Source organism: Anomaloglossus baeobatrachus, chromosome 2 (assembly GCF_048569485.1).
Source record: "Anomaloglossus baeobatrachus isolate aAnoBae1 chromosome 2, aAnoBae1.hap1, whole genome shotgun sequence".
In the NCBI taxonomy this organism is placed as follows: domain Eukaryota; kingdom Metazoa; phylum Chordata; class Amphibia; order Anura; family Aromobatidae; genus Anomaloglossus; species Anomaloglossus baeobatrachus.
This window is the reverse complement of record NC_134354.1, coordinates 526,055,343-526,069,416: the sequence shown is the minus strand read 5'-3', so window position 1 is coordinate 526,069,416 and position 14,074 is coordinate 526,055,343. Positions and strand designations below refer to the sequence as shown.

The window sequence follows — 14,074 nt, the reverse complement described above, 5'->3', positions numbered from 1 at the left end:
GTGTTTCCCATTGACTTACGCTGCTTCTGGTACTCGTAAAGAATATGCGAGTAGCGAATAGTACTCGCTAACAGCATAGCGAGCACAAATAGTCAACTACTCGCTCAACAATTTTTGTATTTTAGTTTGTCCATCCACTGTTAAGAGGTTTGAGGATTTGAATAGGTTTGAGATCTTCTCAGTTTCCTGGACCCAAAATGTCAATGTTTTGTTCCATGAACCACCTAATTATCACTTTTCCCTTGTGACGTGGTCTCCATCATGTTTGAAAAACAATATTCATCACCAGATTGCTGCTTGATCGTTGTGAGAAGTTGCTTTTGGATGTTTAGATACCATCCATGGCAGTGTTCTTAGATAAAGTTGTGAGTGACCCACTCCAGAGATGAAAAGTAACCCCACACATGAATGTCCTCCGAAGCTTTACCATTAGCATGACACAGGACTCGGAAGAGCTCACCTTTTTGTTCAAATCAAAGTTTATTAGAATAGAAGAAGATAATCAAACAATTGCACAGCGCGCAGGCTGAGGGTATATATCCAAGCTAGCTGCTAAAAACACAACAGTTCTTTGACTACACCTGCGCCACTGGCGACCAAAAATAACAAGTACAATTCGTATGTGTTTGAAATAGGAAGAACAAGTTGAAAAAAAAGAGCTAAAGAAGAGGAGGTGGAAGAAGAATTTAGAGACAGTAAAGACAACAGAAACGTGGGAAAGTAAGATGAAAGGGGAAGGGTACAAAGAGTTCCCACCCGAGTGGACGCGCCCTCCTACATCAAAACCACATTTTCAAGGCTAACCTTATAGGTACAGAAATAAGAGAATGGAAAATTACCTACATACCTGCCCCCCCGTGAATCCATAGACCCATATCCGGTGAGTCCCTGAACATGATCCACGGGGCCCACGTAGCATCAACTTTGTCCTTGTTGCCGAGTGTCTGACCTATCAAGGTCTCCATCCTGAAGATCTCGTTGCACTCTGCTATGAATTCATCCCGTGATGGGATTCTAGTTTGCTTCCAATATCTTGGAATTAGGTTTCTGGCAGCTGTTAAAAAATGTCTTAATAAACCTTTCCTAAACCCTGAAGCAGAAACATTCCCGAGGGACAGGAGAGCTAACTCTTTTGTGGGCCGGATCTGCCTCAAGGAGAGTTTATTGAGTAACTGGAAAATGCTCTCCCAGAATGATCTCACTGGGGGACATGACCACCAGATATGAGTGAGGGTTCCCCTCTCCTTTTGGCATCTCCAGCACACATCAGAGGCTGATGGAAAGGCAGCATGGATACTCACAGGACACCTATACCACCTAGATAGGATCTTGTAGCACCTCTCCTGTGATATCACATTCAGCGAAGTTTTACCAATAAAGAGAAGGATTTTGGTCCGCTCCTCAGCCGAGAATGACCTCCCCCACTCTCTCTCCCATTTCCCAAAGTACCCAGGCAAGCCGTCCCTCGCACCTCTGCATCTGAGAAACAAGTCATACAAGGTCGAAATGGTATGGCCTGGAGGATCCTTCGCTAGGCAAAGGGCCTCAAAGGGTGTGAGTGCCCTATAGATGTCTACCCTCCTAGCCATAGACACTATAAAACTTTTCAGCTGTTCGAAGAAGAACCACATATCTTGAGATTTGGTGATATCTGAAGAGTAATTATCTAGGGGTGTAATACCTGTGTCTGAGGTAAAGTCACGAATAATAGGATGGTCACTCTTCCTTTTATGGAGGAATGTTGATCTATGGAAACCCGCCTGAAAATCTGAATTACTATGGACCGGTGTCAATGGGCCTGGAATGGAGGACAAGTCAAGATATTTATTACCTCGGGACATAAAATTCCGCAATTGCTTTGTGATAAAGGGTACTGTGATAGAGCTGGAGCTGGGTGGTGCTCTGGTCCAAATAACTACCTTCGGATCAACATCAGATTGCGCGCTTTCGGCTTCCACCCATCTTTTCGTTTCACCTGAGTTAAATAGATCCAGAACGCACGTCCCTAAAGAGGCGTAGCTATACAAAAGGAGATTAGGGAGTCCAGTTCCTCCCATATCCCTTGATCTACTCAATATTTTGTGGGAAATACGTGGGCGTTTATGTGCCCAGACAAATTTGGTTATGCTAGATTTCAGACGTGAGAAAAAAGAGGCCGGCAATACTAAGGGGATGGTTTGGAAGTAATAAAGCAGCTTCGGTAACAGGTCCATTTTGATCGCATTTATCCTCCCAAACCATGAAAGCTGGAGTTTGTTCCAGTTATTGAGGTCTAATTCTAACTTCCTGGAAATGTGGCGGTGATTTGATTTAAAGAGGTCAAGGGGATCTGCCGTCAGTTTAATTCCTAGGTATGTCAATGAATCCACCTGCCATTTGAAGGGGAGAGAGGCTTTGAGCTGAGTCACCAGCATTGGAGGAAGAGATATATTCAGTATTTCGGATTTATGAGTATTTATTTTAAAATTACTCAGAGATCCGAACCTCCGCAATTCAGCCATTATGTTGGGTAGACTAATGAGTGGAGAGGTAACGTACAGGAGCAGATCATCTGCGAATAAAGCTAATTTATGGTCCTGTTTGTGAAATGTAACCCCTTTAATTGATATATTGCTCCTCAATGCCACCGCCAGATGTTCCATGGTCAGAATATATAATAATGGGGAAAGGGGGCACCCTTGTCTTGTTCCATTACATATTGTAAAGGAATCTGAGAGGGAGCCATTTATTTTGATTTGTGCTGTGGGCGAAGAGTAGAGTGCTGTAACTCTGTTCATCATGTGCTCTCCCAACCCTATGTTTTTAAGGACCTGAAACATGAAACCCCAGTGCACCCTGTCAAACGCCTTCTCTGCATCTACCGACAGGATGCACATGGGGATCCTGTGACGTCTTGCGCCGTCAATCAGGGAGATGGTCCTCAGGGTGTTGTCCCTGGCTTCTCTTCTGAGCACGAAACCCACCTGGTCTGGATTTACCAGTCTGGGAAGAAGGTCTCGTAACCTATTTGATATCATTTTAGAATAAAGCTTGATATCTAGATTTATGAGCGAGATCGGTCTATAGTTGCAGCAAAGAGATGCGTCCTTCCCTGGTTTTGGTATAACTGTGATGTGGGCCATCAACGCCTGGGGAGGGAACGCACCCCCTACAGATATATATCTACAGACCGATAGGAACAGAGGATTTAGAAGTTCTGAAAATTGTTTATAGAAACCCGCTGAGAACCCGTCTGGACCTGGGCTTTTCCCTGACTTCAAATCTGAGACTACCGCATTGACCTCCTCCAGGGAGAAGTCCTCTTCCAGCTCCAGTAAGGTATCATTTGAGATGGAAGGGAGATTATGGGATTTCAGGTAAGCTTTAACATCATCTTGAGTCCCATATGTCGCTATGTGTCCCGATTGTCCCCTAATATCATAAAGCGCCTTGTAGTATGTGCGGAAGCCTGCTAAAATGTCCTGGTTGCTATGCAAATGACCACCACTTCCTGGGTCTTTTATGAAAGGGATGTAAGTATTCATGGAGCGGGGATGGAGGGCCCTTGCAAGAAGCTTCCCACTTCTATTTCCCAGTTGATAAAAGCGGCTTTTGAGACGTTCTCTTAAGCCCCTGGATTTCTGGTCTAATACCTCTAGTAATTTATGTCTGGTTGTAGAGAGTTGTGCGTAGGTTGTAGGAGATGAGTCCCGTTTGTGTTTGCTTTCTAGTGAGGCAATCTGGTTAGATAACTGCGTTATTTCAATGGCTCTTTCTTTTTTCAGGCGGGTACCATGTGAGATCAAAATGCCCCTTAATACACATTTCAGTGATTCCCACTGGATTGCAGGAGAAGTGGTATCACATTCATGATCTCTAATAAAGTTATGAATTGACTGGGTAAGGTCCGCTTTGCATAACTGATCCTGTAATAGGTTTTCATTCAGTCGCCAGGTGAAATTTGATTTGACACGAGGCCCTAACTGAATCGATAAGTAAATGGGAGCGTGGTCTGACCATATTATATTACCTATGGTCGCTTCTACTGTCATGTCTAGGAGGGCATGAGAAATGTGGAAGGAGTCAATTCTGCTATAGACAGAATGGACCGAGGAATAGAAGCTGTAATCTTTGGTGTCCGGATGAAGAATCCTCCATATGTCCACCAATCTCAGACCATGCATGTGCTTTTTGACCCTTTGTATGACTGAGGCCGGATAGGACGACTTACCCGAGGACACATCGAGGGCCGGGTTCATTGGTAGATTAAAATCGCCTCCTAATATCACCGGAGAGGAGTCCGCAAAATCTTCCAGAATTTTCCTCCCGTCTGCACAGAATCTGTCCTGCCCCTGGTTAGGAAAGTACATGTTAGCAATAACAAAGATATTGGTTTTCCAAGAAAGCTTTAAGAAAATATATCTTCCCTTGGGGTCGATACAGGAGTCTAAGACCTCTGGTATGAAGGACCTATGAAATGCCACGGAAACCCCCTTAGACTTAGCATCAGGATTCGAGCTATGGTGCCAAATCGGGTAGTAAGCCGAGGAACACTTAGGAATTGCATCTGACCTAAAGTGAGTTTCCTGAAGCATCAAGATGGCCACCCGTTGCTTATGACAGGAATATGCTATCTGTTTTCTTTTTTCAGGGACATTCAAACCTTTAACGTTGAAGGAGCAAAACTTGACACTATCCATAATGCAGGTCAGCTGGAAGCATGATGTGGTATCTGGGGGCTGGTCCAGTCAGGTGAGAGGGAAGGATAGAGAAGAAAGAAAGACAGAGAAAAGAAAGAGCAAGGTTTAGGTCAAAGGACCTAAAAGGTGGGTAAGGAACCCTAGTATTAAGTGGTGCAAAATTTCCATGGCAATGGATTGCCATTTGCACTAAGGGGGGTTAGAGGAAGCCAAGAACGGCAGCGAGTCCGTTCCTTACCCCCCGCCTCTAATACAATATGATATATCATTATAAAGCGCACTAACTATATGCTCCCGCTAAAACTTTATCATCTAAAGAAAAGTAAACATCATAACAGGCTATTATTCTAGGCATTGACCCCAATCAGCATTCCCGGTAGGTGAGCAAAGTGTTCAGATCAGGGACAAGATTCTAGTAATTGTAAAAAACAAGAAAATCACATGGGTCTCCCGGGCTTATTTCTCAAAAGGCCCAAATCTTCGCCTCTAGACGGTCCAGCCCCACAGGGTCCAGTCAGTAAAGGCTAGGGGAAGACACTCCAAACCAGGTCCACCAGGTGGAGGGTCCAAGTGGATGTATAACACAAACAGTTTACTGCTTCCTCCTATGAGGTTTAAGTAGTACTTGACCCAATGTCAGAACCTCTGATAACACCTGTGAAATAACACAATGCTAGTCTGGAAAGAAGCAATATTAGGTGACAGGAGAAAGACTTTCAACAAATCACAGTAACTTGCAACGATGCCTTTGATGCAGTTTCATGGTAAGGCCCTCCCCTGTGGCTCCAGGGATAATTGGCTATCATGCCGGAAGGGCCCATGAAGGTTATCCCCAGTTGGAAACAGGGATGCTACACAGGACCGCTACCCTGTCGGATTGCTCTTGTCAGGACCTCTTTGTCTCCCATGGCGACGGACTGGCTGCCATACTGGGGGTTCCACAGGGAGTTGGGGGCCTGAGGGCCAATCCGGCAGTGCTACCATAGGAAGCTCGAAAGTCCCCAAGAACTTAGCCAGATCTCCGAGTTTGCGAAAGATTGCTGATTTCCCATCCTTATGCGCTGTCAGCTGGAAGGGGAAACCCCATCTATATGGAATGTTTCTGTCCTGGAGGTGTTGGAGCAGGGGTTTTAATGCTCTTCGCAGCTGCAGAGTGCATCTAGCCAGATCCGGTAATATCTGGACCTGGGACCCCTGGTAGTTGATGGATCCTGCCTGCCGCACCGCGGACATGATGGAGTCCTTTACCTTATAAAAGTGGACTCTACATATTATGTCCCTTGGACGTGAATCTGGAGGGGATTTGGGACCCAGGGCCCTATGTATGCGGTCTAACTCAATCGGCCCAGAGCTTTGTTCTCCCAGAATTTGAGCAAAGAGCTTCTGTGCCATGGCCTCCAGTTCAGGCGTGCCAATACTTTCAGGGATGCCACGGATACGGACATTATTTCGCCGATTGCGGTTCTCTAAGTCCTCTTGCCCTGAAGTGAGCTCATCAATCTTTGCTGAGTGGCTAAGTAATATTTTCCTTTGTAGGGACAACTCAGCAGTGATGGCTTCCTGGGACTTCTCCACTTCCTCTACCCTGTATGTGAATTCAGATTTCAGTGCCTGCAGCTCTTTCTTATAAGTATTCTCAAGCCTGCTAGCAAATCTGTCCAAATCTTTTTTTGTAGGCAAAGCCTTGATAGATTTACTTATCTCATGTAGATTAGGCAGATCTCCCTCATTGTCTTCCTCGCTGGAGAAGTCCTGCTGTGATTTCCCCGGCTCCTGCTGTGTCTGTGTTTGACTTTCCCGGGGCTGTGAGTTTTCCATGAGGGAGGCAGACGCCATCATTGATCTAGTGTTCCTGACGGCTGCTGAGGTGCTCTGGCTGAGGAAACGATCCATGCTGCTCACTGTCTGCTTTATCTCACCTCGGTGTCGGGTGACTTTCCTGGATCTGCCCATAAGCAGGGAGATGTTAATGTGCTCTAATAGAGGCTAATGGGGGAAGTTCAGGACAGAGCTCCCAGCAAGTGCAGCTCACTCGGCCATCAGCAAGCCACGCCCCCAGAGCTCACCTTTTATTCTCCGGACAATTATTCTTCCAGTCTGAAGAAGGCTTCAGCAGTGAAAAAAACTTTACAAAGTGGATGAAATCCAGCATAATTTTATTTATTTTTTTTTAATTCATAAGTTTCTTTTTTTCTTTCCGGTAAAATACACAGATTAGATGGGGCAAGATAACAAAACCTAAGCGTTTCAACCTTTAAATGTCCTTACTCATGGTATCATTTATTCCTTGTTACTGGGTAAGACCCTATTGAGCTCTTTTCCCTCCTGATTTTTATCATGGTGTCATGGCATACCATGAGTAAGAAAGTTTAAGGTTCAGAGCGTGCAGTGTTTAGTCTCCTACCCCAGTTTTTTGCACGTTCATTTTACTTGGAATGAAGTAAAGAAACTATGCTATTATGAATTGTAAAGAAGCCCTGGATTGCATAGTGGACTTCCTTCACTTTGATGTTCCGCCAGCATGCAGGTTCCTTGCACTTTTGTGGATAAGGATTAATGGCTGAATGTTTGATTTCTTGCCAGGTAAACACCTCAGATCTCATTTTTGTTGTACAAGAAAATAACTTTACCCCAGTCGTCTGCAGGGCAATTCCTTCCTGCAGAATGTCAGTCTGTCCTTGATGTTTTTCTTTGCGAGAAGTGTCTTTTTGATGAAAATCTTGAAACCAGACCAGCCTCAAAAGCCTTTGACTCACTGCGCATGTACTGACACCTGCCTGCTGCTATTGCTGAGCAAGCTCTGCACTAGTGTTAAATAAATCCTATAGCTGAATCCTCTGTAGGAGACAGTACTGGTACTTTCTGGACTTACTAGGGTGCTCTAAAGATTTCTTCACAGCACTTGAACCTTTTTCTTTGAAGATGTTGATGATCCAGTAAATAGTTGATTTAGGGACAGTCTTACAAGCAGCAAAGTACTTGCCTGTAAAGCTTTTTTGATGCAAAGCAATGATGACTGCACGTATTTCTTTGATGGTAACCATGGTTAACAGGAGAAGACAATGATTTCAAGCTATACCCTTTTAAAGCAACCAGTCTGGTATTATAATTCAATCACCACTACAGAGTGATATCAGTGGTCTACGTTTTTGGGACTTTTGTGCATTATATTATTATTATTATTTATTATTATAGCGCCATTTATTCCATGGCGCTTTACAAGTGAAAGAGGGTATACGTACAACAATCATTAACAGTACAAGACAGACTGGTATAGGAGGAGAGAGGACCCTGCCCGCGAGGGCTCACAGTCTACAGGGAATGGGTGATGGTACAATAGGGGAGGACAGAGCTGGATGTGCAGTGGTCTACTCGACTGAGGGCTATTGTAGGTTGTAGGCTTGTCGGCAGAGGTGGGTCTTGAGGTTCCTCTTGAAGCTTTCCACGGTAGGTGAGTCTGATGTGCTGAGGTAGAGCGTTCCAGAGTATGGGGGATGCACGGGAGAAATCTTGTACGCGATTGTGGGAAGAGGAGATAAGAGAGGAGCAGAGAAGGAGATCTTGTGAGGATCTGAGGTTGCGTGCAGGTAGGTACCGGGAGACTAGTTCACAGATGTAGGGAGGAGACAGGTTGTGCATGGCTTTGTATGTCATGGTTAATGTTTTAAACTGGAGTCGTTGGGCGACGGGAAGCCAGTGAAGGGATTGGCAGAGTGGCGAGGCTGGGGAATAGCGAGGGGAGAGGTGGATTAAGCGGACCGCAGAGTTTAGGATAGATTGGAGGGGTGCAAGAGTGTTGGAAGGGAGGCCAGAGAGCAGGAGGTTGCAGTAGTCAAGGCGGGAGATGAGGGCATGCACTAATGTTCTTGCTGATTCTTGGTTAAGGAAAGCACGGATCCGGGAGATATTTTTGAGTTGTAATCGGCATGAGTTGAAGAGGGCTTGGATGTGTGGCTTGAAGGATAGAGTAGAGTCGAGGGTTACTCCAAGGCAATGAGCTTGTGAGACTAGGGAGAGTGAGCAACCATCAAGTTTGATGGAAAGGCTTGTTGGAGGAGATGAGTGAGGAGGAGGAAAGACAATGAACTCTGTTTTGTCTATGTTAAGTTTTAGGAATCGCGTAGAGAAGGATGAAATAGCAGACAGACATTGTGGGATTTTGGTTAGTAGAGAGGTAATGTCAGGTCCAGAGAGGTAGATCTGTGTGTCATCGGCATAGAGATGATACTGGAAGCCGTGGGACTTTATGAGCTGTCCCAGGCCGAAGGTGTAGATGGAGAACAGCAGGGGTCCAAGAACTGAGCCTTGGGGGACACCGACAGACAGGGGGCGAGATGAGGAAGTGGTGTGAGAATGGGAGACGCTGAAAGTTCGGTCAGTTAGGTATGAAGAAATCCAAGATAGGGCCAGGTCTGTGATGCCCAGAGATGAGAGAATCTGTAGTAGGAGGGAATGGTCTACTGTGTCGAAGGCAGAGGACAGGTCCAGGAGGAGGAGGATAGAGTAGTGTCGCTTGGCTTTGGCGGTCAGTAGGTCATTAGTGACTTTAGTTAGGGCAGTTTCAGTGGAGTGATGCGATCGGAAGCCAGATTGTAGCTGGTCAAAAAGGGAGCAGGATGAGAGGCATGAGGACAGTTCAAGATGGACATGCTGTTCTAGTAGTTTTGAGGCATAGGGGAGAAGGGATATGGGGCGATAGCTTGACACAGGGTGGGTTAAGGGAGGGCTTTTTGAGGATGGGTGTAATAGAGGCATGTTTAAAGCATGAAGGGAATACACCAGTTTTTATTGATAGGTTGAAGAGATGAGTTAGGGTTGGGATGAGGACTGCGGTGATGTTGGGGATGAGGTGCGATGGGAGCGGGTCCAGTGCACAGGTTGTTAGATGTGATCTTGAGAGTAGAGTGGAAAGATTATATGGCATGGTTACATTTTGTTTCTTCCTCCTTTGTTCTTTAAAGGCTACAAGAACTGACAGTTTGCTCAGAGGACAATGCTGATGTTCACGATATAGATTTGATACAGTATATCAATGTGGACTGCGCAAAACTGAAAAGACTTTTACAAGGTTAGTGTGATGGGCGCTCGGTATGCCATTGATTCCTGATTGTGTGCTATTTTGTCCCATAAGACTATGCAGTAATGAGATAAACTGCTCTAGTAATCGATTCCTTAATATTTTCTTTTAGAGACAGTCTTCAAGTTTAAGTCGCTGAAGAAGGTGGCCCAGCTAGCAGTTATCAACAGTCTTGAAAAGGTATATATATATGCCAATATTATAGCTAGGATCATTTCTTTGGATGTTTTATCTTGTGAAGTATTTTATTATGATGCGGAAATGCAATGTTAGGCTGGAATTGTCTGAACCTGCAGGTTTTCACAAGACTGGCCGAACATATAGTGTATATTACAGTACATCTGACATTGGTGCCATGACATGAGTGTCTGATACCATTCCTTCCAGCGTCCACTATACACTGTGCTGAGCTGTGATATTTCAACTCCAATTACAGGAGTGGAGTGATTTTGGTTGCATACGGTACAATAGGGTCCGTGTGGGAAGGGGGCCCACTGACACCAGTGCATATATTAGCTGAAGGACGCACATTTAGCAGAGATTTATTGCGCTGCAGAGACTCACCTGGTCCCTGCACTGCAATACTTGCTGCCAGCCAAACCAAAGCATACAGCTGATGTTGGTGTGCCAGTCACAGGCGGTGCATAGCAGTGATGTAATGCGTTTCCCATAGCACACATTCTGAAGACGTTAGCTGCCAGCCTCTGTGCCGGCTAAAGAAGGGGACATCGTACTTAATGGGAGTGGAAGAACATGCGAATAGTCACAAATGTTTTTTTTGTATGTGTTTGAGAATGTCAGAATGGGTAAACACTATTGGAGAATGTGCCCAGAAGGGGTGAAATTGTAGCTGGAAGGGAACTAGATTGGGACAAGGGCCTAATATTGGTGACATTAGCACAGAATGGGAGACATTATTACATTATGGGGGAGGGTGTGGAAATATGTATGTGTTTATAGGATTTAGAATGCTACAAACATCTGACTAACGTGCAGGTGGGGGCCCAGGTCCACATTTTGCATCGGGGCCCAATGGATTCTAGGTACACCACTGCCATTCACTGTTTACATATGGCCACCACTGGAGCTGATACTTGATTGTTGGGTGCCAAGTGTCAGACTCCTTAATCTGATATTTATTAACTATTCGAATCCCTTTAAGAAGTGATTTGTAATAGGTCAATGCAATAAAGACATACTATTTCAATACTGTCATAGTAAATGGATGGGACTCGTTAACAAGTCAATTTTATCAGGTTTCCTGCTTTTTTTAGGCATTCTGGAATTGGGTCGAAAATTATCCTGATGAGTTTACCAAATTGTACCAGAGACCTCAGACCGATATGGCAGGTAAGGCTTTGTAGAATAATGAATATACACACAAGACACATCTATTTTTCACAGTTGTCATCAAATCTTCTGATTTACCTATTCTAAAATTTGCTGTGCACGAGGCTAATTTGTCTGTTTTTAGAAACTGGCATACAAAGATGGTCTAATTCGCTTCCTGACCTTAATTTACAAGTATAGGTTTATGAATACTGAGAATGTTAATGGAAATGACACATTTTTGTTATTTTCTGCCCCTCCAGACTGTGCAGAGAAGTTATTTGATCTGGTGGACAGTTTTGCCGAAAGCAACAAGCGAAAAGTAGCCGTGTGGCCCTTACAGATAATTCTGCTGGTTCTTTGTCCTGAAATTATCCAGGATATTTCTAAAGAAGTTGTAGAAGAAAATAAAATGAACAAGGTAAGTGGGTGAAGCCGTATTCTTATATTTGTGCTACATGAGCAAAGGAAAGTTGATTCCGCGTATTGTCCGACCATCTCTCATTTCTTTATGTATTAAACTGATTCCCCGTAAATGTAATTCTTTTTGTAAAACTTTAATTTGTTAGTTTTAATGAAAACTCTTTATTTGCAGAAATTGTTTCTTGAAAACCTCAGGAAAGCTTTAACCGGGCATGGCGTAGGAAAACCACTGACTGAAAGTGCTGCGATTGCTTGTGTCAAGTTGTGCAAGGCTTCCACATATGTGAATTGGGAGGATAATTCAGTCATATTTCATCTTGTTCAATCTTTAGTTCTAGACTTGAAGGTAGGTGTAAAATTAAGAGTGTGTAGACTTAAACTGGGGATACCCAGCGACACATTGTAATGTCTCTTGTAATGATTGTTCACATGATCAAACTACGGCGTGCAAAAAAAGCGTAATGACAGGAAGCAAAAATCTACTGTTGTCATATTTAGTCTCCCCCTTCTTTTTTTGTTGTCGGCAAACTCTGGCTGTGTTATTCAGCCTGCATCTGCCTTTAGTACCAACACATGGACCTAAGATCTTGTAGTTGTTGCACTGAATCTCTGACAACATGATTTATTGTGCGTAAGAAGGGGAAAAGGCATGTCTTACTACGCTCCCCTTTCTGTGATCGGGGTCGTCCATGGGTTGCTATCGCTGCCGGAGGTCTGCACTAGCTGTGTGCTTGTTATAGCTCCTGAGAAGACCAGCACATGGCTGATGTTCAGAAGTGACTTTTATGTGCTTTGTACTGTGGGATAATAATGTTAGCAATTTGGCTGATTGCAGGTTCAAGTACCCTGAAAAAACGTAAAAATAAAATATAGACTTAAATGAAAATATCAAAATTTGATTTCTGCACCTTTTCCCCCATTAGAAATCTAATATATAAAGCTCAGTGTATGTATTTGTGTGTGTGTACATGTGTCCGCTAAAGGAATCCGCACCGTTGCATTTACAATCACGAAATTTTGCACAGACACTCCATGTGACTCGGGGAACGTCATAGACTATGTTTGGGCGGGAAAATGTAACCCCGCACTTTCCAGTTACTGTACAAAAATCCTGCAGCCATTAAACTGAATGGAGGTGGCAGCTGCAGGCTATAAATAGCAACTGTCAGTGGTTGCTACAGGAACAAAATAAGTGTTAGTATAACAAGTTTGTGTGAGGTAATAAGATGTCGGTGGTGAGACGGATAGAGAGAGACAGAAAAAGACGGGCAAAGGGACAGACGGGCAAAGGGACAGACGGGCAAAGGGACAGACGGGCAAAGGGAAAGACGGGCAAAGGGACAGACGGGCAAAGGGACAGACGGGCAAAGGGACAGAGCCCCAGACTGATGCAAATATAGACAGAGAGATGGAAAGAGACAGGCAAGGAAAGAGACAGGCAAGGAAAGAGACAGGCAAGGAAAGAGACAGGCACTATCCAGGGCAACGCCCGGGTACTACAGCTAGTGATAAATATTTTCAAAATTAGCATTTCTTCGGCGCTCCATTGGGAGACCCAGACGATTGGGTGTATAGCACTGCCTCCGGAGGCCACACAAAGCATTACACTAAAAAGTGTAAGGCCCCTCCCCTTCTGGCTATACACCCCCAGTGGGATCACTGGCTCACCAGTTTTCAAGCTTTGTGCGAAGGAGGCACACATCCATGCATAAGCTCCACTGTTTAGTCAGCAGTAGCTGCTGACTATATCGGATGGAAGAAAAGAGGGCCCATACTAGGGCCCCCAGCATGCTCCCTTCTCACCCCACTTGCGGTTTGTAAGGTTGAGGTACCTATTGCTGGTACGGAGGCTGGAGCCCACATGCTGTTTTCCTTCCCCATCCCCCTGAGGGGCTCTGAGGAAGTGGGATCTTTCCGGCCACCAAGCCCTGAGGCCGGGCTCCATCCACAGACCCATAGAACCTGCTGGATGTGGAGCGGGAGTGCCGTTCAGGGACAAGGCCCTGCAACTTTCAGGTACTCTGTGTCCCCGTATGGCAGGCCACGCACACTCCAGGCTTGCTGGGTGTGCTAGTGCGCCGGGGACTGTAGCGCTGTGCGCTGGGCTTATAATCCCTGCAGATTACTGGGGGACTTTACGTGTGGGTCCGCCGCGCCGACCGCCCCTGGAGCGGCGGCGCAGCTGCGACTTGTAGTGCGCCGGGGACGCGCCGACCGCGCTTTTACGGCGGCGGCGCTTCTAACTTTAGTCCCCGGCTTTTGCGGCCTAGCGCCGCTTCGTTCCCGCCCCCACCCTGTCACTCAGGGAAAGGGAGAGACGCTGTTCTATAGCAGCGCCGAGGGCTGGAGCCTTATTTGCATCTCCAGCCCCCTTCACTAGACACAGTGGGTGCCGGGTTCCCGCTCTTGTCTCGGGCACGCCCTCGGCCCGCCCCCCTCCTCTGGACGCCGGCAGCCATTCCGGCACGCAGAGCGGGAAAACGGAGACAAGCGCTGAGCTACAGCACAGGATTCCGGCGCCACACACCCGCTTTTGTGCGGGCGGTAAGCGGTAACTAAAGTGCTG

At 45.6% G+C, this 14,074-nt stretch overlaps 1 protein-coding gene across 1 annotated transcript in view; it reads left to right on the top strand.

Moving 5' to 3' along the window:
- Positions 1 to 14,074, top strand: part of NF1 (neurofibromin 1) — a 442,125-nt gene that overhangs the window by 72,831 nt on the left and 355,220 nt on the right. The window contains exons 5-9 of the mRNA XM_075333827.1: positions 9,641 to 9,747; positions 9,869 to 9,936; positions 11,031 to 11,106; positions 11,349 to 11,506; positions 11,681 to 11,854. Of these exons, the coding sequence (XP_075189942.1) occupies positions 9,641 to 9,747; positions 9,869 to 9,936; positions 11,031 to 11,106; positions 11,349 to 11,506; positions 11,681 to 11,854 (583 nt within the window). The remainder of the gene's footprint in view (positions 1 to 9,640; positions 9,748 to 9,868; positions 9,937 to 11,030; positions 11,107 to 11,348; positions 11,507 to 11,680; positions 11,855 to 14,074) is intronic.